The sequence below is a fragment of the Podarcis melisellensis genome (genome assembly GCF_964234715.1).
Source record: "Podarcis melisellensis genome assembly, chromosome: 14".
NCBI classification, from domain to species: Eukaryota; Metazoa; Chordata; class Lepidosauria; order Squamata; family Lacertidae; genus Podarcis; species Podarcis melisellensis.
In genome coordinates this window covers 32692530-32719344 of record NC_138546.1, presented here as the reverse complement: position 1 = coordinate 32719344, position 26815 = coordinate 32692530, and the positions used below count along the sequence as shown (strand labels likewise).

The window sequence follows — 26815 nt, the reverse complement described above, 5'->3', positions numbered from 1 at the left end:
AGCTCACAGTGTCCTAAGTAATGGCACCACCAGCCCATTCATGCCAAATCCATATATCCTGTTATAAAGATTCTCTCTTTCTAAAGGGACTTCCTGTAAATAGCTATGAAAGCAATTGGTGGTGTCTGGATCTGTGAACACAGCCTTGATCCACCAAACACTCAAGGCCAGAGTGACTGAAATGGAGGTTTCATCCTCCCAGGTGTGTATCTGCAAGTCAGTTTCAACGCTGAGAGCATTAGCATCACCTTTCATGAAGAATAGATGTTCAATCCCTCATTAATGTCAGCAGTGGACTCCTTCTCTCAGGTCAAAAACAGTAGAGGAGGCCATCAACATTTTGGAAGCATTTGGCTGGCAGATGTTGGCAGTAGAAAGCTTAACTAAATGAACCTTTGGGCTGATCTGGCGTGGAAATGTTTATGGTCTGGCTTAATTGGGTTTGTAATAGCATAAATGCTTTGGCAAAAGGATCAGACATTGATTGATTTGGTTATTTCCTTCTGTCTTGCTCATGTGACTTTATCCCCCTATGGAAATTTGAATACCACTCTTCTTTGTGTTGCTTTCCTGTTAGGACCAGGGTGGGGAACTGGATGTGACTGGTCAGTTGGGTCCTTATCTCCTACACACCCACCCATGGACTATGGGCCAAGTTTCATAGGTGGGTGGGGCCAGCCACCTGTTAATCACCTGATGTCAGGTGACCCGTTTTTGCCTGTCTAGACGATCAGCTGATGGTTGGAGAGCTACAATTCTCAGAGTGGTCTAGCAGCCACTCTTTTTTCCTTAGTGAACTGTATGTTGCAGGTCTGTGAGGGGAAGGGTGTGTGTCTCCTATTAACAGTCAGCACCCTTAGCAAAATACAGTTCCCAAGATTCTTTGAGGGAAGCCATGACTGCTTAAAGTGGTATGATGATGCTTTAAAAGCATAGTGCACATGTGGCCTAACTGAGGAGATCTATGACCTGTCACAGGACCATCTCACAATGGCTGCCTGGTAATCGAATTGCCTCCCTAACCTCCTGCTGGTGCCAACTCATGTGTCTGTTTTCTGGCACCAGTTGAAGACAGTTCGATTCCTCCAGGCCTTTGAGCAGACCTGCATCTGAATATTTGCGGACTTGCGACAGATGGATGTGTTAATGATACGTTTTGAGTTTTATTCCCCTTTTATGTTTCCTTTTATATTACTATGATCTGTCCCTGAGCTCACTCATGATGAGCGGTGGAATACAAATTTAATAAATAAATAAAATGTGAGAGGACTTGTTTTCAGAGTCAGCTTGTGCGATAGATTTGTACATGACAATAAGAGCTTTGAAAGACGCAAAGGGATAGCTCACTCTGTAGAACAGGGGTCCCTTAATCTCTAGGTTGTGGGTTGGAGCCCCACGTTGGGCAAAAGATCCCTGCATTGCTGGGGATTGTGCTAGATGAACCACATGGTCTTGTCAGGAGCCGGAGTCAGGAGTAGGTCAGCAATAAAAAATACCAGTGTGGGTGATGTCAACTCTTTATTCAAATAGACAGTGGAGGCCTGCAACTCTTCCCAGTAGGTCTTGCCCCAGTGTGGCAAATGTGAGGACTGAAGGTCCCCACCTCCCCACCACATTCTGAGGCTTCTCCCCTGGTTCCTTCTTTAGCTCCTTCATCTTGTCTCTCTTTGCTATGCCTTCTTCATTTCTCTGTGTGTTCTGGGAAACCAGGGAGGAAGGGGCCTGGTCCCAGCAAGAAGGGGAGATTCCCTGGCTTCTTCAGCAGCCTGCCCCCACTCTGCCTCTTGGTACTCCCCGTCCCATTGCTGCCTCTCAATCTGGACTGCTGTCTCCCACAGCCTCTTCCTGCTCACTAAACCCTGTTTCCTCTTCAGCTTCGGACACCTCCTCCTCCCAGATTGCTTCCTCCTCTCCTTGTGACCACTCATCATCGTCTCACCACCAATTCCCGGGCTCTGAGCCTTCTTCCCCACCACTCCTCCACATTCAGCCAGTCTATGACATGGTCCCTTCCAACTCTATGATACTATTATTCTGTTTTGTCTCTGGTCCAACATGTGGGTTTGTAAGAACATAAGGAGAACCCTGTTGGATCACACTGCAGACCTATCTAACCTTTCCTTTTAGCAAGCATCCCCAAACTCAGCCCTCCAGCTGTTTGGGGACTACAGTTCCCATCATCCCTGGCCACTGGTCCTATTAGCTAGGGATGATGGGAGTTGTAGTCCCAAAACAGCTGGAGGGCTGAGTTTGGGGATGCTTGCCTTTTAGCCTACCCTTTTAGAATTTTTGCCACCTGTTTTTCTAGTATATGTTTGTTACCATGAGACCTTGAAACTTGTTTAAAATAAATAAATAAATAAATAAATAAATAAACAAACAAATAAACAAATTGCAAAATGTAGAATCTTCAGAATGCTACTAAACTCCCGAACGTATCACGTGTATTTCCCAACTCTTGCAGCAGTCACGGATTATAGATTTTTCCATCCCGAGTTTGTGCAATCTTTCTCGTATCTCCCTTTTCCCTTGACCAGCTGTTCTTGTTAGGTGGCAAGGCCCGGCAATGAACTTTTTGTATCAATAAACTTGCTGGGAAATGCTTCTGAGAATTCAGCTTGAGGGGAGGTTGTTGCCAAACAACCTTGCTCCATTCCCATTATATTTAAGAGGTATCTTTGCGAGCAGAGAATAACGTTAGAAAGAAAATCCATTTAAGTTGACTGCTGTCTACCACGTAGCTGCAACCTTAATTTTATTTCTGTCTCTCGATTTTTGTTTTTCTTAAGTAAAAACGTACGAAAAAACAGATACGTCATGAAAAAAGCAAAAGAAAGGAAAAAAAGGCTCCATGCTTTGCTATATTAAGCTCTAAAATTATAATCCACTGCGCTTCCTTTTCTGCCACCCACAGTAGCCCTCTATAGTGTGATAAATAATCAACCTTTCCTCTTTACAAAAATGATGAGTCAAATGTCCCAAAACCTTGAGATTGCCTCATGTGCATATGAGAGTTTTATATATATATATATATATATATATATATATATATATATATATATTCGAGGTTGGGCACTCTGCTGTTTGTAATTTTGTCTTCCTGTTTGCTTGGCTGTATTTCTGTCTGTTTGAAAAAATATTTTCAACTGCAAGTAAGATTTTTGGGTGCAACCCAACACGAGCAGCTGCTGCATGAATGCCATTCATTTTGATCAGGCTTGCGCTGGAGGCTTCCCAGCGGATCGTGCCCCTTCTCATCCTCATCCAGGAGAGCTAGGGCCAGTTAATCGCTTGATCATGTTCAAAGTCAGCCTCGGAGATTGAGACACCCCCCCCCCCGGATTTCACTAACAAATGGCTTTAGCCCCCTGTAGAAATTCCATAAATCTTTTGGTTTCCTAAATGAAGGAATGTATCTTCCCGCCACCCCCAGCGATTTCTTGTTTATTCTAATTTTTGAAGGCGTTGCCTGAGGCATACCAGAATTAGGGACAAAGCCATCGTCTTTTCAAGTTGCAGATATGGCCAAATTGCGATTTGCCTGTGGTTATTCAAGAATTGGAAATCTTATTACTGGGAAGCATTTTATCTGAGGGCACCTCTGAAGAATGTGTGGAAGCTGGATCTGGTCCAAATTTCAGGCTGTTTCTATCTTAGCATTTTCTCTGGAATGGTCATTGTTAGCTCACTCAGTTATGGTTGGTTGACTTATTATTGCAGCCTGTAGACCAAAACTAGGAACATTGCGGTCCCTCCTAAAGCCCTGTTCATTGAGCATTCGTCCTGATTTGCTTGCACAAAGCTCATGCAGGTATTGGATTATATCCGGTCTTTATTAAGCATCCGTTCTGATTTGTTTGCCAGGCAGTTGTACAACAATGAACACTCGTCCTGCATTTATCCTTATTTGTTGGCAGGCTGGTTATACATCTTCTCCTTGGACATTCATTAATCCCACACTTTTCAATGCTTTTCCCTGTCACTCTCGAAGCCTGATTCTTTTAAAAGAAGGTGCCAGGCAGAGCCCATTAATCCACTTGAACTGTACAAATCTAAAATTCTGGTATGTGTTTGAATCCCTCCTGCAAAATAGTGACAGTCTGGAGGCACCCTGCAAATAAAGATACAACTACTGGCCTTGTTTGCATATAGTTATTTAAGCCTCAGTATGGTTTCTTTGAATGACTGAACCCAACCCATCAACTTTGTTTTCCATCAACAAAGCACAATGTGAAGTTTTTGGCTTATGAACCATGGCTTGTCCGCTGTGGTTGGGCCAAACCCAACAGCCTTGCTTAAGCGTGCTTCGTTTTGCTACCCCATCCCAGATGCTCACCAAGCTACAGAGCAACAAGGCAGCTAGAAAACAAAACCCAAGTGTGGGAGAAATCAGCCATGCTTTGGTTGCTTGTATTTGTGGCAACTCATGGTTTGTTGAACTAAACCATGGTAAGAGCAACCTACCCTACCTACATGCCTGCCTGCAAACTTTCCAGCTTGCTTCTGAACTGCCAGCCCAGACAGTTGAAGGCAGAGGTGAATTGACAATTTTGGGTGTAGAAGACAGCAATGTAGTAGTTGCCATTTGAAGAAGAGTTCTGTGTCATCTGGAAGTGGCTTTCATAGTTTTGAAAGAAAAGTCACTTGCGTCACTGGCTTTGTGTCGCTTTTTCCTGTTGCGCCAAGAAAGCTACTTCCAATATGCAGTTGAATCAGCAACTTTGGAAAGGGGGGGGGGAGAGAGCACATCCAAAACAAGCTGGCAAACTGAGAGCACAAGTTGCAATTGTTTTGGGCCATTCAAGATTGAAAGCATCTTTTCATGCCTCAGAACAAAAGCCTTTGATTGCAGTCCTCCAGCTCTTCTGGAAAAAAAAGGGGGGGACCTTGAAGCTCTAACGCCTGATACATTTTTTTTTTAATTTGGGGGGGTGCTTTTAGGCATTCGGATGTTAGACGGCGACGTGACAGATGTGGTGGAAGCAAAGGCGATTGGCACCAAACCTGAATACATCCACATCTACAGCGCAAGCTGGGGCCCTGACGACGATGGGCGGACAGTCGATGGGCCTGGCCCTCTAGCCAAGCAAGCATTTGAGCAAGGCATTAAAAAGGTGTGGGGAAAATGCAGCGCATTGTGCATAACCTTCTTCTTGGGTGTTTTTCATTTTCGGTCCACATTTCGCATAGGGATCTTAATGTTTCTGGCTGCTTTGGCAGGGGGTTGCCAGCCGATTCCTGCCTTCTCCAACCTCTAGTCAGCAGCTTCCAACCACAATGATGATGCCTAGCCTTCAGAGGTGGTATGCCTCTGAATACCTCTGGGCACAGCTCTGAATCCCTCAAGAATACGCAGGAAGGCAGAGCTCTGTTTGGTCAAGTCCTCCTTGAAGACTTTGCATGGTCACTGTGAGAGCAGTATGCTGGACTAGATGGGCTGTTGGCTTGATCCAGCAGGCTCTTCTTACACTCTTCTGTTCATGTTCTTAGTTTTGTGCTATAACACCCATGATGGGAGTCAAAAACACCTGGAGCGTCTATTCAGACAGTCACTGAACGCTGTGCCCCTACCCCAGAGTTTGCAAAGTGGTCAACTTTGGGCTAATTGTTGGGAGGGTGGTGATAGCTCTACTGCCCCCAGCCTGCGGCAAGTACACCCCTCTGAGCTTGGGAACCCCTTACTCATTGAGGTATAGGTCCTAGAAAACCAGCCGCCAGTGGAATATATACTCTGTCGCAAGCCTGCGAGACAAAGTTTTGAGGTGACACCTTCCTGAAGCAACCATGTTGAAAGGCAGAAAAAACCCCACACAGTTGTTAGTAGCCCTTATTTTCACTGAGAGTGACCCACCTTGTGGCAACAGTGGGACCCACAAGAGGGAATGGGGCCAGTCATTTCCTGATCCCTGAAGTTGCGGAAGGAAGTTGTAGAAGATGCGTCTTTCCAAAACTTAAATCTTGTGGAGATGTAGGAATCCCGGCCAGCGCCAGCCAATGAACGTATTGCTTTCCATTTCCATTTCCTCACTCCAAACACTCAGGGCCGTAGAGGAAGGGGTTCGATATTTGTCTGGGCCTCTGGGAATGGCGGAAGAGAAGGGGACCACTGCTCTTGCGATGGATACACCAACAGCATCTACACCATCTCCGTCAGCAGCACCACGGAGAACGGGAACAAGCCGTGGTACCTAGAGGAGTGCGCCTCCACCATTGCTACCACCTACAGCAGCGGGGCTTTCTATGAGCGGCAAATTGTAAGTAGACGGTGCAGCCAGTTTAATTTGACTGCCTGGGCTGTGGGAAACCTTACCCCCCCCCCAAACCAAAACTTGGGATGTGAGTTCTCCAACTCAAGCATCCCTGAGATTGACTACAGACACACCTTGGAAGTCGAACGGAATCCGTTCCGGAAGTCCGTTTGGCTTCCAAAACGTTCAGGAACCAAGGCACGGCTTCCAATTGACTGCAGGAAGCCCCTGCAGCCAATTGGAAGCCGCGGACATTTGGGTTCCAAAGAACGTTTGCAAACCAGAACACTCACTTCCGGTTTTCGATCGTTTGGGAGCCAAAACATTGGGCAACTAAGCCATTCAAATTCCAAGGTACAACTCTACTGGAGTCAGAACTAGGAATTAGGATGGAGCAATTCCTTCATACTTTTGAAGGCATGAAGTTCGCCAGGTGACCTTGGGCCAGTCACTCACTCTCACGCTAACCTGCTTCGCAGGGTTGTTGTGAGGATAAAATGGGGAAGAGAACTAAGTATGTCCCCTTGAGCTCCTTAGAGAAAAGGTGGGATATAAATGTGATCCATCAATCAGGAGATGCTCAGTATCTACCTTGTAAAATCTTGCTCTGACTTACTCTTGGGGGCTACAGACTGCCTTGGCATTGGCCACCTGCACAGAAGCTGGGCACAGTGGAGGTTGGTCCATTAGGACAAATGAGTCACTGCCCCATAAGTTTTAGTTTGCCTTCAGCCAGCACCCCCTCCAAGTGCCCACCTTCATTTTTTCATCCAGTCCAGAGGATGGCACCGACTGTCAGCTTCACCCTCCTCCTTAATCTCAGGGTTGCCCTTGTAGAACTCAAGCAGGGAGAAGGGTGCAGACAAACCTGGAATGAGCCGGCCCTGCTTGACATTAGCTCTGGCGCCACCTGCTGTTGACCTCCCCACCGTCTGCCCTTCCAGTCCCAGTGGGCCTGAGTGTGAACCGCTCTGCCACCTCCACTCCCTGCTAATAGCTGCACTGACTTTCTCATTAGGTTACCACCGATCTGCGGAAACGTTGTACAGATGGACATACTGGCACCTCTGTGTCTGCCCCCATGGTGGCAGGGATCATCGCTCTGGCTCTGGAGGCCAAGTAAGAGCTCCATTTATTTCTCTGACAGTTTGTAGATTTGTTGTTGAAAGCAAGAGTCTGCTCTGGGGAGCAGGACACAGGGGAGATGGAACGTTTGAGGAAGGCAGCACAACAAACCATTGGTTTTCAAGTGTGCTGCTTTCCATGAATTGCATATAATTGCTTTCTGAAGTTATGTACAAGAGCATAAGAAGGAGCTGCAGATTGAGACTCTCATAAGCCTGCCCTCCAGATGTTTCAAACTACAGCTCCCATCTGGGCAGTCTAGGGCTGATGACAGATGTAGCCGAAAACATCTGGAAGGTACCAGGGGAAGGTTCCTGTGGTGCCTTAAGCAGAAATGAACTGTCTCTAATGCTCTGGGCCAGTTGGAGCATGCCAAGCTGTCACTGATGAAGTTTGTCTGCAGCCTGGGTAGCTCAGTTGGTTAGAGCATGGTGCCGATAACGGCAAGGTTGCAGGTTCGATCCCCATACAGGACAGCCGCATATTCCTTCCTGCATTGTAGGGGGTTGGACGAGATGATCCTCTGGGTCCCTTCCAACTTCACGATTCTATGATTTCGTTGGTTTATTTTATTTCACAAAATTCATATACTGCTTGATTGTAAGGGGCAAAAAACCCTCAAAGCAAGAAAGAACAAGGCGATGAATTTATCAGTAAAAACAACAATTTAAAACATCTTTTTAAAAAATGATTGAAATCAACGATAAGCTAAAAAAAAAGATTACAACGTATGTCAACATTCTACGTGTCTGGATGGACTTGCCCAAATCGTGAACCTTCTCATTGAGCAGCACACCTTCCCTGGATAGGCTTGCGTGGAACCCCTGAAAAGCACTGCCCCATCTTCCACTAAGGGGGCAGGCATGAGCTTCCATAACTTTGCTGCATCTTCAGTGCCACCAACCTGGATAGCTTTCAAAGTGCATTAGAAGAAACCCTTGGAAGATAAGGCTACCAGCAGCTCCTAGTCGTGATAGAGATATGCTCCCTGCAGCATCAGTGTCTCTGGGTGTGTCTCTGAGTACCAGTTGCTAGGAGTCACTAGCGGGGAGAATGTTGTCACACTCGGGTCTTGCTTGTGTTCTTCTGGTTGGCCAATATGAGAACAGGATGCTGGACTCAATGGGCCTTTGGTCTGATCTGGCAGGGCTTTTCTTAAAACCTCTCTCCCTGTTTCTTTTGCATAGCAATAGACTTTCTTCCAGCTTTGTTTTATTTTTAGAATTAGGAGGGGTGGGGAAAATGAACCCCCGAGCTCAGACTGCTGACTACTTTTAATACTCCCATGCTGTGGCTTTGGCTCTCGTCGCTAATATATTGTCGGCTGCTGTGAGCTCACAGCGGTCGAGACGGTTAATTTGTTACATTATTGTGACTGGGGATGTGGAAGTGTCTTGCCAGCACAAAGAGAGCTGGCAGCGGTGGCCTCGCTCCCCACACCCTGCGTTTTGGGGTGGGTTGGCTCAATTCTTAAACACTTGTGTGAACGCAGTTTTAAAGGAGTGCAGTGTTCGTGACCAGTACATTGGAGAAGGTTAAGCCTGTAAATTTTGGAATTGTTTAGCTCTTGACATAAAATGCACCATTAAGTACCCGGGATCAGGCGTGTTAAGCGATGCTGAGTGCTGAGACGTTTCCTTTTTTATTGCCGGGGAGCAAATGAATTAACATTTTCCTGTTGCTAAATGCTTTGCTATAATTACAAATCTGTCTCTCCAGGTCAGGGAATGGGGAAAACTTTTCACCCAGAGAACTGCATAGGCAGTAGTGGAGTGACCAAGGGTCACAGGAATCCAAAAACCTATTGATATTTCTCCAGCGTCCTAGAGCTGCCGAAGCATCATGAAAAAGGGAGCTTTTTCAGCCACTGGATGCTCCAAAGCTAAGAATTTAGGAACACTGAAAACACAAGGGGCTTCAATTTCAAGAGAATGGTGTGCAAGTTCTGTTAAATACTTCGTGGAAAACACAACTTAAGTCACCCCGGAAAAAGTGTGTGCACTGATAATAGTAGATCTGGTCAAAAGGCAACACAAGACCTGCACTGATCGTTGCAATGCATCTCCAATGATTATTGTATAGTTTTCAGATTATTGTATAATCTTAGAAGGGGTGATAGGGCTCATAGGGATAGTTCCAGAGGCTGTGTGAGAGCACAGGGTGGGGCCAGAGACAAAAATGAGTGCAACGTTGGATGTGACTCTGACCTTTGAATGGAAGCTACATTCAAGCCTTGCAAAAGCCAGAGGTTTCTATGCATGCATGCACACCTCTCTCTCCATCTAGGCAAGTAAGAGGCATTGTCACAGCTGAAGGATGCATTTCGGGTTTCCGACTAAGCAAAAGCACTTGAGGAAGGCATAGAGTGGAGCTTTCCAAACTGTGTGTCACAACACACTTGTGTGTTGGCTGCCGTGTGTCGGTGTGTAGTGTGAACGTTCCCCACGCTGCTCCCGGGGCTGGAAAGGGGTTAGTTTAACCTCTGACAGTAAAACTGAACTACTGTGTCATGAAATGATGCAAAACTGAATAGCTGTGCCACAAAATTATGCATGTCTAAAAAGTGTGTCACCGACATGGAATGTTTGGAAAGCTCTGGCATAGAGGGCCAGGGAGGAAAGAGGGCTGTGGCCTAGAGAGTGTGTCCAGAGGGCTGGATATAGAGCGGATATAGGGCCTAAGGTTCCCCATCCTTGCTCCAGGCACTTTAAGGAACACCTGCTGGGCAAAAGCATCACAGGACCATGTGACAGCTTGTAACTGGAATTCTTCTAAATATTTTGGCTTATACACACATAAACACATTCTCAGAGGCAAATATTTAGGGTAGCCAGACTACTTAAATCAAAGAGGTACATACCAAAATATTCATACAAACTCCACTTATCTAGCTGGTATAAACAAGCACTTCGATTTTGAACCCATGATAGTGGGGGGGGGGGAGGAGGATCGCTTGAGTTACTTATTGGAAACCTATTCTATTACTTTGATATTCCTCTATACCAGGGCTTGCCATCCTTTTGGGGGTCACTGGACACATTTGGAATTTGGATCAAAGTATAGTGCATGCCAGTCACAAAATGGTTGCCGTGGGGGCGTGGCACAACACAAAATGGCTGCCACATCCAGAACAGCAGAAAAGAGACTGGACCACAAAATTGGTATAGTCATGCCCCATCAGTAGGGAAAAGATACCTACACCGCTGCCAGTGCACACAGAAGGAAGCTCTTTGTACCCTTCTCTGTTCAGAACAGATGGGAGGGTGGGTGTGCAATCCTGACGTTCTATGGGGGTATATTTAAGGGGTAAGTTCAGTGTAGGAGAGACTGAGCCTGTGCAAAAAGGAACTGAGTGGGAAGAGCAAAGAGTCTTTTGTGAAGTCTGCATTTTTAAGAGGATGTTTACTGAGACCTTTTCATGGGCACCGTAGGAGATACTGGCAATGCTTCCTATATATACTGACTGGTGTTAGAGAGTTTTCTGCTGTTGCCTTAGCCTTTGCCTAGCCATTTCAAAATCCTACCAACAGAACAAGAGAGATGTTGTCTTATCCTTGGCTTGTTCTTCCTTCCTTGACTTTTAGCCCTTTGCTGACCTGGCGAGACGTTCAGCACCTTCTCGTTAAAACATCTCGACCAGGACACCTCTTGGCCCCCGACTGGAAAACAAATGGATCTGGACGTCGAGGTGAGTTAACATGCATGCTTGGGGGCTGGGTTTGGTTTCTGCATTGCTGAATGGTGGTGTGTCAGTCAACAAATGGGGACAACACTCTGCAATAGCTGCAGTCTTTGGATCATCTTCAAGGAACAGCCCAATGTAGAGCACATTGCAGTAGTCTAAATGTGAAGAAAACATTTATCCTGCAGCTGCCTGTCCTGGCCATTTGAAGCTGGCATTAAAAATGGCAAAAGTTCTTTCTCTGCTGTTGAAGTTCCATATTTCCAGTGGTTAACAAGATCACCTACAAAGATCGCCTTGTGGGTCCCAAGTCTGTGTGCAACACATTCTCAGTTAGGTTCCTTCATCTGAATGCTCAAGCCATAGCAGTTGCAGTCTGTATACACTCCTACTTTTTAGAGGAAAACCTCGCCACTAGGTGAGAAACCTGTATGATTCTTCTGTTTCTTATTCTTAGCAATGCATCTCCCCACATGGCGCTTGTGGGATTAAGTTATAAATCCAAATCAATATCCACAGAGATTTCTGAGCTGGAGATCTCATGTATCCATTTCAAACAGCTCCTTCTATTACTTGCCCCACAGACCTGCCAAGAAAAATGATTATTGGTTGTTCGGAGGTCTGATAATCCCCTTAGAAGCCTTTTTTATCAATGGGTATTTTGCGAGCTCCTGTCTGTTTCAGGAGACAAAATCCAAGCAGCGGTGACAGATGCAAAAGCAAATAGCATTTTGAGAAGGCTTAACTTCTACTGGATTGGAATAGTGATTTGAGGTGGGAAATCCTGCCTTTTTCTGTTTTGTTTCATTTTGTTTTCTTAGTTGTGACAAAAAACTATTGCCAAGGTGCAAAACAAGCCTGTGTCAAAATTAAGTTCTACCTCTGGGATTTCCTTTCAGTGACTTTAAAGTAATCCTTACAGTAAGACTTTTGGTTACTTCAGAAACAAAATAATCTGTAGGTTCTACGTTAGTTTTCCTCCCAGAAACTGTTTTTATTAGGGATGGGTACGTATGCAAAAGGAGGTACCTTTCAATTGTGTGTGTGTGTGTGTGTGTGTGTGAGAGAGAGAGAGAGAGAGAGAGAATCAGATAACAATACTAGTTTTCCTTTGCAGTTTTACAGTCAAATTGAAAATGCTCAGGTTTTATCACAGATACTGGTTAACTTCTTTAATATAAAATACATTACCAAAGTCTGATTTGGACACATGTTGCAGATGTGTCCTCACAGGTTAATAGGTTGGCTGAGTCATATATCAGCTGTTGTGTCAGTTCAGTGGCCCAAATCATTTTATTTGTCTGGCCTGTAGGCAGAAGAGCTTGTATAAACCTTTAAGACGGGCAAAGCAATGCACACTTCATAGGAAGTTAACACACTCCACCTTGATTTGACATTAATTTCAACCACATAAAAAACACTGAAGAATCAATTATCCATCCCCCGCTTCAGATGGTTTCCAATGGTCTCTACGCATTACAGCACAGCTGAAACCTCAAAGTAATTATTGAGAATTGTGTAAGCCAGGAATGTAACAGCTAGAAAGCCTTTACAAACTTTTTCAAAATTAGCAAATGTGAAAACTGCACTTGCAGTCTTGCATTTGTAGAATTCCTTGCTCTGCACCTTGACTTTAGTTCTGATTCCTATGGTGTTTTGAGCGTACGAAGCTGTTATGTTTTTAAATGTGTTGTAAGTCACTAGGAGGGGTGCGGGTGGCGCTGTGGGTTAAACCACAGAGCCTAGGACTTTGCCGATCAGAAGGTTGCCGGTTCGAATCCCTGCAACGGGGTGAGCTCCCGTTGCTCGGTCCCTGCTCCTGCCAACCTAGCAGTTCGAGAGCACATCAAAGTGCAAGTAGATAAATAGGTACCACTCCAGCGGGAAGGTAAATGGCGTTTCTGTGCGCTGCTCTGGTTCGCCAGAAGCAGCTTAGTCATGCTGGCCACATGACCCAGAAGCTGTCTGCGGACAAATGCTGGCTCCCTCGGCCAATAAAGCAAGATGAGCGCCGCAACCCCAGAGTCGGTCACGACTGGACCTAATGGTCAGGGGTCCCTTTACCTTTACCTTTAAGTCACTTGGAGACCTTTGGGTAACAAATGTCTAACAAGTCTAAATAAGAATAAGAATAATAAGGCAATATGGGATATTAGAGACAGGTCTATGAGGCTGGCTTTATCTTTTGCTTTTTGCCTCTGGATGCTGAGCATGAAGTTAGATATCTGGTTCTGTTCCCCATTTTTATTTTAAAATGCTGTATTTATTTCTATCAACAATTTATATAACAATACTGTGGCTTCTAAGTCATGCATCCAAATCATTTATACAACATTATTTAAAACTAAAGCAGAGGAAGCATCAGAATATCTAAGCTAACGGCGCAAGAGGCGCAAAATACACAACGTTTTGTAGGTTTTGAATGGAGGAAAATTAACGCTGTTCTTTTGTGAAAGCGTTGCACGGGCACATGAACAAAGCCCACAAGGTGCTGGGGCAGGGGAACAGTTTTGAGAGGCTGTGAAAAACAAGGGTTTGTTTAATAAACCAGTGAATCTCTGAGACACCTGTCTTTTCAGTTAGCCATTTGTATGGATTCGGCCTGGTGGATGCAGAAGCGCTTGTTGTCGAGGCAAAGAAGTGGCGAACAGTCCCCGCTCAGCACATTTGTGTTGGGACCTCAAATAAGAAGCCTTGGTGAGTGTTTAAATGTGTGTATCAGAAGTGGCTTGTCAGGTGGGGTGGAATTGCTATCCTGGCTTCCTGGTAAGTAGCGCACTGTTGCATACCTGTGGAAGGGGAAGGGAGGCAGTCAGCGCAGTGCAAACAAACCAGTGGAACCAATTTAGCCTGCCCACTAGTGCGTTTGCACAGTGTCGACCTTGCCCTTTTGAAGCCATCCAAATTGGTGGCTGTGTCTGCTTTCTGTGGCGTTTTGTTTCATAGTTCAATAAAGTACTGCATGAAATAATTTATTTACGTGTCTCAAATCTTCCAACATTCTGCTTTATTGCATGTCTATGAGTTCCAGTGCTATGAGAGAGGGGAGAAAAAAACTACCCATTTTCTGCACATCATGCATAATATTATAAATTTCTATCATACCACCTCTTGCTCGCCTTCTCTCTAAACTAAAAAGTTCGAAATGCTGCAGCCTTTCCCCGTAGGGAGCATGCCACACTGCAACATTTTGTTGCAGGGCCCACTTCTCAGTAATAAATCTCTCTCTCACACACAAAACAGGGTATGTTTTAGAATGGAAGTCCAATGAGTCTGAGAAACACTGGCAAGAGATGAAAAGCTATATCACCCCTGCTGTGGTTTAACAGGCTTCCTTGTGTGCTTTGGCTCATTTGCAGTGTTTATAATCACCCAGTCATGGAGTTGTCTGGAGTTTGTTAGTACAGTTTAATGTGTTTACTCCTTGTGAGGCTGCAATGACAGATCCATTCCTAGATCTCCTCCAGTATTTCTTCCCTTCACGCATTATGTTTTTTTGTGGTTTTTTTTTTTTACATTTCCCCCCTCCCCCCCTTTTAAAAGTTTGTTTGCTGCTGGTATAACTTGGTGTGGCTTCCATGTTGACAACTGTTTCTAATTACTGAACTGCATAACCTTTTTCTGAACCTTGAGGATGACTGGAAGTTGGTTCAGTTTGGCCTTGATCCCTCCCTTTCCCCTTCCACCCATTTCGGGGTGGGGATAGGTTACAACAGAAAAAACAAACACACACGCGGAATTTATAGATATTGCCAAAAGATTCTGATTTCTGTGATCCTGAGTGAGTGTTGCTTAAGTGTACGTTCACAGGCTGTGGCAAGACTACAGAGCCAGTGTGATGTCATGGTTATGTCACAGCCCATCCCAGATAAGGAAGACATGTGTCTTCCTTAACACTTTATTGGCAAGAAGAACACTTTCAGCAGCTTCCATGGTGCTCTGGATACACATGCACACATGCTTCTAGCCTCTAGGTAGCTGGCCACAGGTCTGGGCCCCATGGAGCAGTTGCAGCAACAGTGAGACCCCTCTCCTCCTCTGGGTTATGTACCCTCCTCTGACAGCTTGCCTGCCCACAACCTGAGGCTTCTCCTGCACAGAAGTCATCATTGCATAATAATAATCATCATCATCATCATCATCATCATCATCATCATCATCATCATAATATAATGGTGTAGTGCTTAAGAGTGGTAGTCTCGTAATCTGGGGAACCAGGTTCGCGTCTCCGCTCCTCCACATGCAGCTGCTGGGTGACCTTGGGCCAGTCACACTTCTCTGAAGTCTCTCAGCCCCACTCACCTCACAGAGTGTTTGTTGTGGGGGAGGAAGGGAAAGGAGAATGTTAGCCGCTTTGAGACTCCTTAAAGGGAGTGAAAGGCAGGATATCAAATCCAAACAATAATAATAATAATAATAATAATAATAATAATAATATATGCCACCCATCTTACTGAGTTGCCTCAGTCATTCAACAAAAAATAGTAAAATCACAACATCAAACACTAAAAACTTCCCTGAACAGGGCTGCCTTCAGGTGTTTTTTAAAAATCACAGAGCTGTTTATCTGTTTGACATCTTCTGGGAGGGAGGGTGCAACTACCAAAAAGACCTGGTTCTTTTCAAGCTCCTCCTGGTTCTAGGAGACATTGGGGTGGAGGAAGTGAGGAATCTACTGAACTGTCGCTCGTCCCTTTTTCCTCTGCCTCAGACTGCCTTGACTCTCCCTCTCCCCTGGCTTCTGCCTTGTGGGTGGCATCACACCCCATAAATCACTGGTCCCCTCTCCTGGGTCACGCCCCTGCTCCCCTGCCTCAGCCACACTCTCTTCAGAGCCCTCCCCCAATCTTTGAGAGGTTAGTGTTTCAGATGAAGAGTGGGAAAACCTGGCTTCAAATCCCACATCAGTTATGAAGCATACTAGGTGACTTTGGTCCAGTTACTGTCTACCTCAAGGTTGTTGTGAGGATAAAATGAAGGGAAGACCCTGTATGCTGTTGTGAAGAGAAATTAAAATGCAGTTAATTCAAATTCCAATAGGTGGAGGACCAATACCCATTTAATAATAATAATACTTTGTTAATAAAGCACCTAAAATTGTTTGGCACTGTATAAAAACTAAAAGTAACACTGGCTCAGTCTACTGTTTATGGTCTAAAGCCAAAGTAGGGAACCTCTGGTTCTTCTTCAGATGTTGTTGAACTACATCTCCCATCATCCCAAGGTAGGAAGGCTGACAGTAAAAAATAATGATGATGATGGGATTTGTAGTTTAACAGCATCTAGTGGTAGAGGGAAACAGTTTTCCCACCCTGATCTAAAGAAATACTTACTGTTTATTAGAATCCTGCTGTTCTGCTCAGAGCATCCAAACCAATGTTTAAAGCATAAATAGATACAATACACAACAAAATAAATGACAGAAAGTTGCATGTTGATAAATACAACTATAAAAGTGGCCATCTCAGTCTAATAACAGCAAGCAAAATATAGTATAAATTAAAACAGCATTTTACACATTAGTGTTTGTAAACCTTATAACTGTGAATACATTAGCATCGCGTTCATTTTTGTAAAACTTACAGTATGTGTACATATAACACACATTATCTCAGTGATCATTACAACAACCCTGTAAAGTAGGTCAGGGCTATTGTCTTTGTATCACAGATGGAGGGGAAAGAGAAGGCTGGGCTTGAGACAGTGGTTTGCTTGTGTGTGTGTGTGTAGATGTGCAACTGGGTGTATATGTATATGACTTTGGCCCTGCCCACATTTGACGTTCGTCCCACCCACCCTTGGTATGTGCCTCCTGGAAGGTTAACCGCATGGAGATGCAAGCCTTGGCTTGAAAGTTGTCCCCCACCCCTATAGTAACACATCTCCAGCTTGCCTTGTGTTGACTAAAGGCATCTGGAAACTGGTGTTTAACATTTGCTGGAATCTTACAGTCTGCAGCTGGTCAATGAGGATAACCTAATTTCCTATCCTCCTCCTCTCCATTTCTCCCACCCTGTGTCAGTATTTTCCCCTGTGGAGTGAGGTGATTGAGGACTTGGGTCTGAGGCTTAATTCAAGCTGATACTCTCCAGTGGAACTTGTAAAAAGAGGATGGAGTTTATAGCCCAAGCAAGTAAAGGAAAAGGTAAAGGGACCTCTGACCATTAGGTGCAGTCGTGGCCGACTCTGGGGTTGCGGCGCTCATCTCGCTTTATTGGCTGAGGGAGCCGGCGTACAGCTTCTGGGTCATGTGGCCAGCATGACTAAGCTGCTTCTGGCAAACTAGAGCAGCACACAGAAACGCTGTTTACCTTCCTGCCGGAGTGGTACCTATTTATCTACTTGCACTTTGACATGCTTTCAAAATGCTAGGTTGGCAGGAGCAGGGACTGAGCAATGGGAGCTCACCCTGTTAGGGGATTTGAACCGCCGACCTTCTGATCGGCAAGTCCTAGGCTCTGTGATTTAACCCACAGCGCCACCCGCGTCCCAGGCCAGACAAGTAGCTGCTCAATAAGAGGCTGTTTTATTGCCATGATGATGATAATGATGATCATTCCTTCCATCTCTATACCACTTTCTATTTTAAGGAGGGGAAATCCCAAAGCGGTTTACAACGCATTAAAACTTCAAATAAAACAATCCAGAATAAAACAAATTCAAGCTTCAAAATATTTCAGATCCTTCTCTAAGTGACATTTTGCTTTCCCCACTCCTGGACCAGACCCCATTGACCCAGGTGTCTGATGAGCAGTCATATTGGATGGATAAGCGTATAGAAGCATGTTGAGTTAGGCCACCAGGGCGACTCCAGGCAGGTGTGGAGATGCCTTCATTGCATCCTCAGCCATAAGAATGAATGTTTCCTTTCACAAAGACTGGAGCAGGAGGAAACGGGCTTTGGGCTAGGATCTGGGAGGACTCCATGCCACTTGTAGGTGGGGCCAAGGGCAAAACTGTGTGGAGCCATAGATGTGGAGCCATAGATACAGACAAATAAGAGGTTTCTGTGTACAGACGTCGTTCCATCCTCCATCTAGGCAAGGAAGAGGTGTTATCGTTGTTCCGGGAGACATTCCGGCCAGGCAAATGCAGTCAGTGAGAGTGCAGAGCAGGTTTGGTGAGGAGTGTAGCTTAGGGAGAATCCTGAGAGCCACACAGAGGGGCTTGCAATGGGGTATTCGGCCCCAAGATTCCCCACCCCACAGCAGGTTCACATAGAAAGAAGATTTTAGCTGAACTTTAGGAAGCATTCCTGATGGCACAAGTTGTTCAGCAGTGGACCAGACCACCTCAGAAGGTGGACTCTCTTTTGTTAGGGGAGCGTGCAAGTCTCTGCTTAAAAACTTCTATCGGGAATCCTGTAGTAGTTGGCTCCCTATATAGGCTGGGGGTTGGACTAGATGATATTGGAGAGACTCTTCCAACTTGATTATTTTAAGCATTACGAGCCAGACAGAATTCACTTTGTATGACATCCTAATGGTGAAGTATATTGTTTTCCTGAGACTCCCTGAGGACAGATTCCATTATGTTCATGGGGAATCTAGGTATTGTAGTGGCTAAATAGTAAGATGGATACAACAGGCAGAAGAGGTAGCTGTGTCGCTATGTCCCTCTCATAAACACTTTTGTCTGGCTCTAGCAATCTTATTTATTTAAAAATCCTCTCCTCCCTTCCCCTCAAAGTAGTGATTTCGAGGTAACAGCAAGTCATAAGAACATCAGGCATATAGCAGTAAAGCTTGCCTGTAAAAGGAAGAGAAAATCTAAAGATGTTAAAATGCTGTTCAGTGAAGTTAGTATTAAGAGCAAATAAAATGGGCTGTCAAAATAAAAATGTCTTCATCTGCTGTCAAAACAATGTAAGTATTACTGTCGCCCACATAACTTTGGTAAGGGTATTTCATGAATGAGGTGCCACCACTGAGAAAACCCTGTCTGTTTGCCACACCCTCAATCTCTCCCAATGCAGGCACTCAGAAGAGGGTCTCTGAAGCAGATCTTAATTTTAGGGGAGTCCCACCTGGCAGAAGACTGTTCTTTAGATGCCCTGGTTGACCAAAGCTGTTAGGTCTTTTAAAATCCAGAACTGGTTCCTTGAACTAAGCCCAGAAACTTACTAGAAGCCAGCACAGATCTTTTAAGATGGGTGATAAATGTTCAGATATGGTGTTGGCATGGGAATTGTGATCTACACACAGAGAAATCTTCATTGTTCAGACGTCCCCATTCCTTTTAGCAAATGAGTCAACTCTGTATGATCATTTCTGTATAGCAGGTTATCAAGGTAATCTGTGATCCTCCAGATGCTATTGGACTCCAGTTCCCATCAGCCCTAGCCAGGATGGTCAATGGCCAGGACTGATAGGAGTTGTAGTTTGGCAACACATGGAAGGCCACAGGTTCCCCACCCTTGCGTCACAGGCTTGTGCTTAAGCACTCTGTTGTTCCAAAGGGAAGTCCATGCATACAGGAACATATGGAGCTCCAGTTCTGGAGGTCTGACTTCAGTAGGAAATATTTCCACACAATTGACTGAGAATCTGGCTGAAAAACATTGCTTTCTTGGCCTTAATGCGATTTGTCGGTGTTTGCGATCAGGACGCTAGAGCTGACGCTTGCTTAAACTGAAAGTCGGGAACATTTGGCCAAAACAGCTTCTTTAAATCAGTTCATGCTGCATGCAAATAATGTTTTGAAGTCCCCTTGTAAAAACCCTGTTCTCCCCGGGAAATGACATCACTGTTTATAGCTTTCATCGATTCTCCCTTTATGACTAAGGCAAAATAAAAGACCGGCGATGTAATCCCCACGAGTCTCTTCCACCATATGCTGAGAAGCGTCCCTAGAGCAAGTCTGGGGACTGGTGAGCAGCTTCCTCCCAATAAATTAGACATTAACAACATGCTCCAGACCCTGTGCTGGGAGTTGGTTCATTGCTGGTGGGCGGTGACTGTGTAGGAGAGACGATGGTCTCTGAAAGCACAAAATCCTCAGCTGAACGAGATCCAAGACTGCTGTCGAGATTGGCTTCTTGCTTCAAGAAGGCTGTTAGGCTGTTAAGAGCAGTTGTAGGCTGACCCGTTTGTTTGTTTTTTGTGAACTAAAGTGGCAGTTCCAAGAACCAAGTCGTCAGCATCCCCACCTGACTAAGGTAGCATTCCCAGGGGCAGGCCAACATACAACTTGGTCTCATGGCACCAAATGCAGCCCCTTTGCTGAAGCTAAGCAGGTCATGGTCTGGTCTGTGCTTGGATGGGAGACCACCAGGGTATGCTGCCTATGTGACCTTGAGTTCCCTGTTGAAAGGACAACAGGATATATATGCACTTACTAAATAAATATAAATACATTTTTAAAACCCTCTAGGCTGCAATACAAATTGTTATTGGAGCAGCATGTGGTGGAGTTTGGCTAACTACCAAAATGTGCTGGTCCCGTGGGTTACCCGAGAGGCGAGGTCCAAGTCCGGTCCGTGGTCAAAGGTGCAACGTGGAAGCAGTCCATAGTAGCTGAAGCTGGGTGCAAGGCAGGGAGTCGGGTGAAGCCAGGAACCGGCAGGCAAGCAAGCAAGCAAGCAAGCAAGCAAGCAAGCAGAGAGCCAGGGCAGGTCAGGAGCTCTGGCAGAAAAGCAGGACAGGGTTCAGGCAGGAACTATCAACCAACACTATTGCTCCCGCAACTTGGGACTGGCTAGCTTTTATCTGCCCCAAGGCATAGGGAGGCCCCGATCCTCTGGTGACTCACCTCTCCTGGTCTGGAGGCGAGCACTCCTCCTGTGGGAACTTAGTTCCCTCCGCCTCTCTGCCCTGAGCCTCTGTAGCTCAGGAGAGGCTGGAGGGTTTCCGGACCCAGAGGCAACCTCTGCTTCCTCTGTCTGGGCTGAGAGTGGAGCACCTGCAGGCAATGGGTCCTCCATCACCTCAGGAGCCAGAGCAGACTCAGCTGGTGCCTGCACCTGAGGACCCAGCACAGGTGAGGACCCTTCAGGCTCATGCCCCAGCTCCGGCTCAGCTGGTTCTGGAGGCGGGGAATCCTGTGCAGGCTGGGATCCCTCAGGTTCAGCATCCAAGTCCGAATCCCAGGCCATCACACAAAATGTCTAAAGTGTTCCACTTGGACTTAGGGCAAGGCTGGGGAACCTGTGGCTCTCCTTTCCACATGTTTTTGGACTCCAGTGCCCATGAGCCCCATCCATCATTGCCAGTAACCAGGGATGATGGGAGTTGTAGTTCGGCGTGATTCGGCAAGCGAAAACAAGTTCAGCTCAGAACGAATGCTCCAGGCTTCCTTGGCCAACGAAGTGAGAAAGGAAAGCATGGTCTGGATATTATAGCTGTTTTTCCAACAGAGAATTGGGAGATAGAAGGAGAAACTGGCAAACCACCAGAGCTGGGTGCCACCTCTCTAATGAGCCTTGCCATGTATAAAAGAGCTGGAAAAGATAATAGAAAGGGGCTGTCTAATTGAACGAAGGCTTGGAGCCCATTTCATAGGCTGGGGATAGGCAAGCTGTAGCCTTTCTAGATATTGTTGGACTCCTATGCCTATCAACCCCAGCTAGGATGGCCAGTAAGCAGGGATAATGGGCAATGCCATTCAGCAACATCTAGAGGGCCAAAGATTCCTCAGCCCTGATTTAGGGTAAACCTATTCTGTCAGGATTCTGGACTGCTGACCTCTGAAGGCTTCCCTTTATTTCCCGTTCTCTAGGTTCATCCCCACCAACAAGACGGTGCGGACGGCAACTCTAACTAACGCCTGTGTGGACCACCCTGACCATCACGTAGCCTATCTGGAGCACGTCATTGTACGGGTTTCTATTGCACACCCGCGCCGGGGAGACCTGCAGATAAACCTTACCTCTCCTTCTGGTACGAAGTCCCAGCTCCTGGCTAGAAGGTGAGCTGTCACACAGATGCCCTCTTGAGAGTTTGTAGCCCGGCTGGACTGAGGTTGAAAAGGCATTCTGGGTCTGCTCCTCATGAATGCCAGTAGGTGGTACTGGGTGGAGAGAGCTTGGATTTTGCAGGTGGGATTGCAACACTACTAGGCCTGCCCATTCATAAGCCTATTTTGGCATTAAATGGTATGGGTTGTATTTAGTTGGGGGGTTCTGAGAGGAGACCCATTGAAATTAATGGACCTAAGTTAGTCCTGGCCATTAATTTCAATGGGTCTACTCTGAGTAAAAGTTGGTTGACTGCAACCCTATGTAAATGAATAATAAAAAAGCTTTCCCAAATTACTCAAAAATTTAATAAATATATTATTATTACATTTATACCTCACTTTTCCACCAAGGACCCCAGGGTGGTTCTCTCCCTTGCCATTTTGTTCTTCACCCAGTGAGCTTCATGGCTGAATGGGCATTTGAACTCTGGTCTCCCATCATGCTAACCACTACATCACACTGTCTGCAGTTTTAAAATTTTTATGTTTTGATACTCTTTTCTTAATCTGCATTATGCACTGTATTCTGTTTCTGTATTTCATCTTTTATGCTGGTTTATTCTTTAGTGGTTTGCATTTTGTTGTCAAGTAGAGTTGTTTCAAGGTTAGAGATTGTGAGTTGGTTTCTGGGGGAGTTCCTCAAAAAGCGGGGTAGACATTTTGCTCTTAAAAAAATAAAGAACCAGGCAAAGGATTGAGAGGGAGGAGAGTAGAACGTGACCTGCCCCAGCAAGACTGCAAGCCCATGAGCTTCTAAAAAGGACCTGGAGTGCGTGGGTTTATTTATTTCACTGAAAAGTATTTCTTAACGTTTTTTTAAAAAAAATCCTAAGCAATGTGCGATGACACAAAACATAAAAACACAAAAACAATTTAATTACAGTGAAAATATTTTTTTAAAAAACCACACAAGTTCCAGCCTTATGCAGGAAAAGCCTGTGCAAAAACATACACACAGGTCCTGCCTTATGAACAAAATGTGTTCTCTGGAAGTCATTCGTTAGGTGAGCATTTGCATAATGAGTAAACGATTTCTGTTCACATAACAAGTCAACAATTTCCACTGATTCCTATGGATTCCTGACCACAGAATCTGCAGTGTGTATAAGGAGCTTTGGGTGCTAATTCCTTGTGTTCTGATAAGTGAAAATTTGCGTAGTGAGTGTTCGTAAAGCAGGACATGTCTGCCTTTGAAATTCAGAGGTGTCTACACACACACACACACCCCCCTACACCTCCATCTTCCATCTAAGCAAGCAAGAGGTACCAGAGTTCAAGAGCATCTTAGAGCCCTGCAAAGGCACTTGCTGGGCTGGTGAGGGGTGTGATGTTGAGGGAGGGGCTTGGCCTGGAGAGAATCTTGAAGGCCAAATTGAGACTCCCACATGTGTGGCTCCCACATCCGATGTCCCTCACCCCTGCTGTATAGAGAGCAGGAAGCCAGGTGGTTGCTGGAAGATAGGCAAGGTAGCCATAAGGAGGTTGGGAACCAGTCAAAAACCAGGGAGAACCTCCCTCCTGGCCCCTGGAGGACAACAGTAGAACTGCACCCTTTCTCCTCAAGGCTGAGGCTCTGGGGAAGAATCCCATGGCAGTTTCCTGGTGCCTCCAAGATCCCCCCACCGAAGGCAATGTAATCAAGACCAGGTTGCACAATATGTCCACACTACACAAGGGTGGCTATAGGTAGCCACTGAAATCCACTGGCACTTGAGAGCTGTCGTTCATCATTTTATTGATACCTGCCCTCATTGGTCTCTACTTCCAGCTGCACCTGTTTTGCATATTTGCAACAGGCTTTTCGGCCATGCTGCTTTCTGCTTTCTCCCCTCCTATTAGCACTAGGTGATTTGGAAACCAGAGAGCCAGTGGGAAACAGTGCATTTTCAGGGAATTGCATGTCCCTTTGCCAGCTGCAACTTCACGTACCGTGAACACGAGCAGGAGGCCGTTACTGTCCTTTTGGATTTTCTTTTATAAAGATGCTGACAGGGCTTGCGTTGCCAAGTCAGGGTCTGCTAATCCGGAAAAGCAACTGATGCCCTCTAGATACAAGCTGCTGTATGGCAGCGGAGCTGAATCAAAACAGTTAAACATTCCAGGATGCATGCTGGCAGAAAGCAGCCGAGTGTGTCCAGAGACATGCATGCTGAAATAAGTGTTCCCCTATATATCTTCTCCCACCCCAAAACTCCTCCTCTCCATTTTTTTATGGCAGATATTATTTCATTATTCTGTTGATGTGTAAAAGGTAAAGGTAAAGTGACCCCAGTCGCGGACGACTCTGGGATTGCGACGCTCATCTCACTTTATTGCAGAGGGAGCTGGCGTACAGGTTCCTTAGCATGACTAAGCCACTTCTGGTAAACCAGAGCAGTGCACAGAAACGCCGTTTATCTTCCTGCCGGAGCAGTACCTATTTATCTACTTGCACTTCGTGCTTTTGAACTGCTAGGTTGGCAGGAGCAGGGACCAAGCAACAGGAGATCACCCCATTGAGGGGATTTGAACCGTCGACCTTCTGATCGCCCTAGGCTTTGTGGTTTAACCCACAGCACCACCCGCGTCCCTCTGTTGATGTGTGGATTATGGCAAATAATTGCTTTTCCTTTGGTGCCAAAAAGGAGAGTTTTCAGGGTCAATGGCGAAGTCAAATTTGGACTTCTGTTCCTAGTTTTAGTACAAATGGGTAGAATCCAACCAGTCCTACTTAGAGTAGGCATGGGGAACAGTGCCGGATTTAGGTTTGATGAGGCCCTAAGCTACTGAAGGTAATGGGGTCCTTTATATGTCCAGCTGTCCTTTGTCAACAACAAATTGTCACTGTTTTTTGTGTTGAATATATGCTATACGGTAATTTATGGACCAGTCCATGCAGAATGTAGGCACCCTGTATATAGAAATGGGCAAACCAGTGATATTTTAGGGAGCAGGCTAGCAGGCAGGGCCCATTACTTACAGCATAGCAGCCTACACAACACAAAACACTGTTGCTGTATGTAGGTTTTATTTTATTTGTTTTTTATCTTATATTTTGGAAATGTACATCCAGTTTTTCCCCCTTTGATTTTTTGGGGGCCCCCCAAGAGAATGGGGCCCTAAGCTATAGCTTGTTTAGCTTATACATAAATCCGGCATTGATGGGGAACCTTCAGCCTGTGAGCCTAAATTAGGTGGTTGAACTAGATAGCCCACCAGTTCTCTTTGCCACCTCTTGGTGTGACCTCTTGATGTTTGTCATCCTATTAACAGACAGCACGATGATTCTAGTAATGGTTTCAAGCACTGGGAGTTCATGACTGTCCACTGCTGGGGAGAAAGGGCTGCAGGAGAATGGACGCTGGAAATCCAGGATAAGCCATACCATGTGCGAAACCCAGACATGCAAGGTAAGTGCCTCTGGATTGTGTCGTCTCTTGCGGTGAGAGGCCCAAATGTTTGGTGCAGGTGAGACATGTGACAGGCTGCCACCCTACAACTCCCTTCCCTCTTTCCTCACCCCACAGCCATGAAAACGTGAAAATCAGCACATAAAACTCAAGCTTCCCTGCAGTGTTTGCATTGGCAATGTAGGGATTTCTTTTAACGCCTCTTGCGTGCTGTTTTTAGCTCTGGACGGGGCTGTTCTGTAGGTTGCGTCATACGGTATAGATCTATATTTATTTCTCGCCGGCTGAAGCTTTGCAGTGTTACAGAGAGATGACATATTAACAAGTGACGGTGTGTGTTTTTGTGCTTGGTATGCAGGCCTCTTCATTCCTTAGGAGTCGCTCCTTCTCCCTCTCCAAGATTTCTGGCCCCTAGTCTCTCCCCCAACCCCCAACCCATCCTGCTCCAGGTTAGAGTCATGAATGGTGTTCAGAAACATTTCCCCCCTGTTAATACAAGAGGAGACAGTGTTCTCAGGAACTGGCTGAAGTTTGGGCAAAACAGCATGAAATACCTCTGATACAAATGCCATTAAAAGGCCTCAAGTTGACTTTTAAACACTGAACAACGCATGTCAGGAGTCTGTGCCTTTACAGCAGGGTGTAAAAGGCTGGCGTAAGGACAGGATTCTTGTCCTTTTCTTTCCTTGGTGTGATTCTGGGTCTCCAAGCCTTGGCAGTGAAATAAAGTGGCACAATTTCCTCCCCCCCCCATGTGATCTTTGCTATAATTTTCCATTGAGGCTCTCACAGTTGACATACCAGCTTTAGCTTAGCTTTGTCGAAGGGCTGAGAATATTCAGGTTATTTGGGTGTAGAAATAAATGGCAGTGCTGCAGAGGGGAATATTGCCACCCTGGACAAAGATGGGGGTCTCTGTCAATGTTTGGACACCAGGCACCATTTTGAATCAAGATGGCGGTCCAAAATGTGACTTCACCCATTTTTTTGGCATAGATTCAGCTGCTTCTGGATATATCCTTGCCAAACTTTGCATGAGGGTTTCCAAAGTAGGGAGCAATGGTTTTCTTTGATGCTTGGGTGCTGGGTGCCATTTTAAATCAAGATGGCAGACCAAAACACGACTTTGGCCTGATTTGGCCTGATTCTTGACACAACAGTTCAAAATGCACAAATTATGCTATTCATTTTAAAAACACAATTTTTTTTGGTTTATTCAAATTCCTGGGCTGCTCCTGGCACTCCCTGCCACTTGTAAATAAGTGGGAGAATTGTTATTATTATTGATCATTGCTTTATCACTCTCCTTCTAAACCACCATCTGAAGGCAATTTGCACATCATATAATTTTAAAAAGTTAAACACAGAAAAACAACAAACACATTTAAAACAAAACAGATGTGAAACTAAAAGAC

At 45.5% G+C, this 26815-nt stretch overlaps 2 protein-coding genes across 6 annotated transcripts in view; one reads left to right on the top strand and one right to left on the bottom strand.

The window, feature by feature from the left end:
* Positions 1–26815, bottom strand: part of LOC309356816 (F-box and leucine-rich repeat protein 13-like) — a 243429-nt gene that overhangs the window by 164885 nt on the left and 51729 nt on the right. The gene's annotated exons all lie outside the window — the stretch shown is intronic.
* The window catches only part of PCSK6 (proprotein convertase subtilisin/kexin type 6), a 131200-nt gene that overhangs the window by 74113 nt on the left and 30272 nt on the right, over positions 1–26815 (top strand). For all 5 annotated transcript variants that reach the window (XM_081888486.1, XM_081888487.1, XM_081888488.1 and 2 more), the window contains 7 exons: positions 4942–5114; positions 6042–6254; positions 7267–7367; positions 10958–11061; positions 13635–13752; positions 21772–21960; positions 25264–25400. In XM_081888486.1, the coding sequence (XP_081744612.1) occupies positions 4942–5114; positions 6042–6254; positions 7267–7367; positions 10958–11061; positions 13635–13752; positions 21772–21960; positions 25264–25400 (1035 nt within the window). The remainder of the gene's footprint in view (positions 1–4941; positions 5115–6041; positions 6255–7266; positions 7368–10957; positions 11062–13634; positions 13753–21771; positions 21961–25263; positions 25401–26815) is intronic.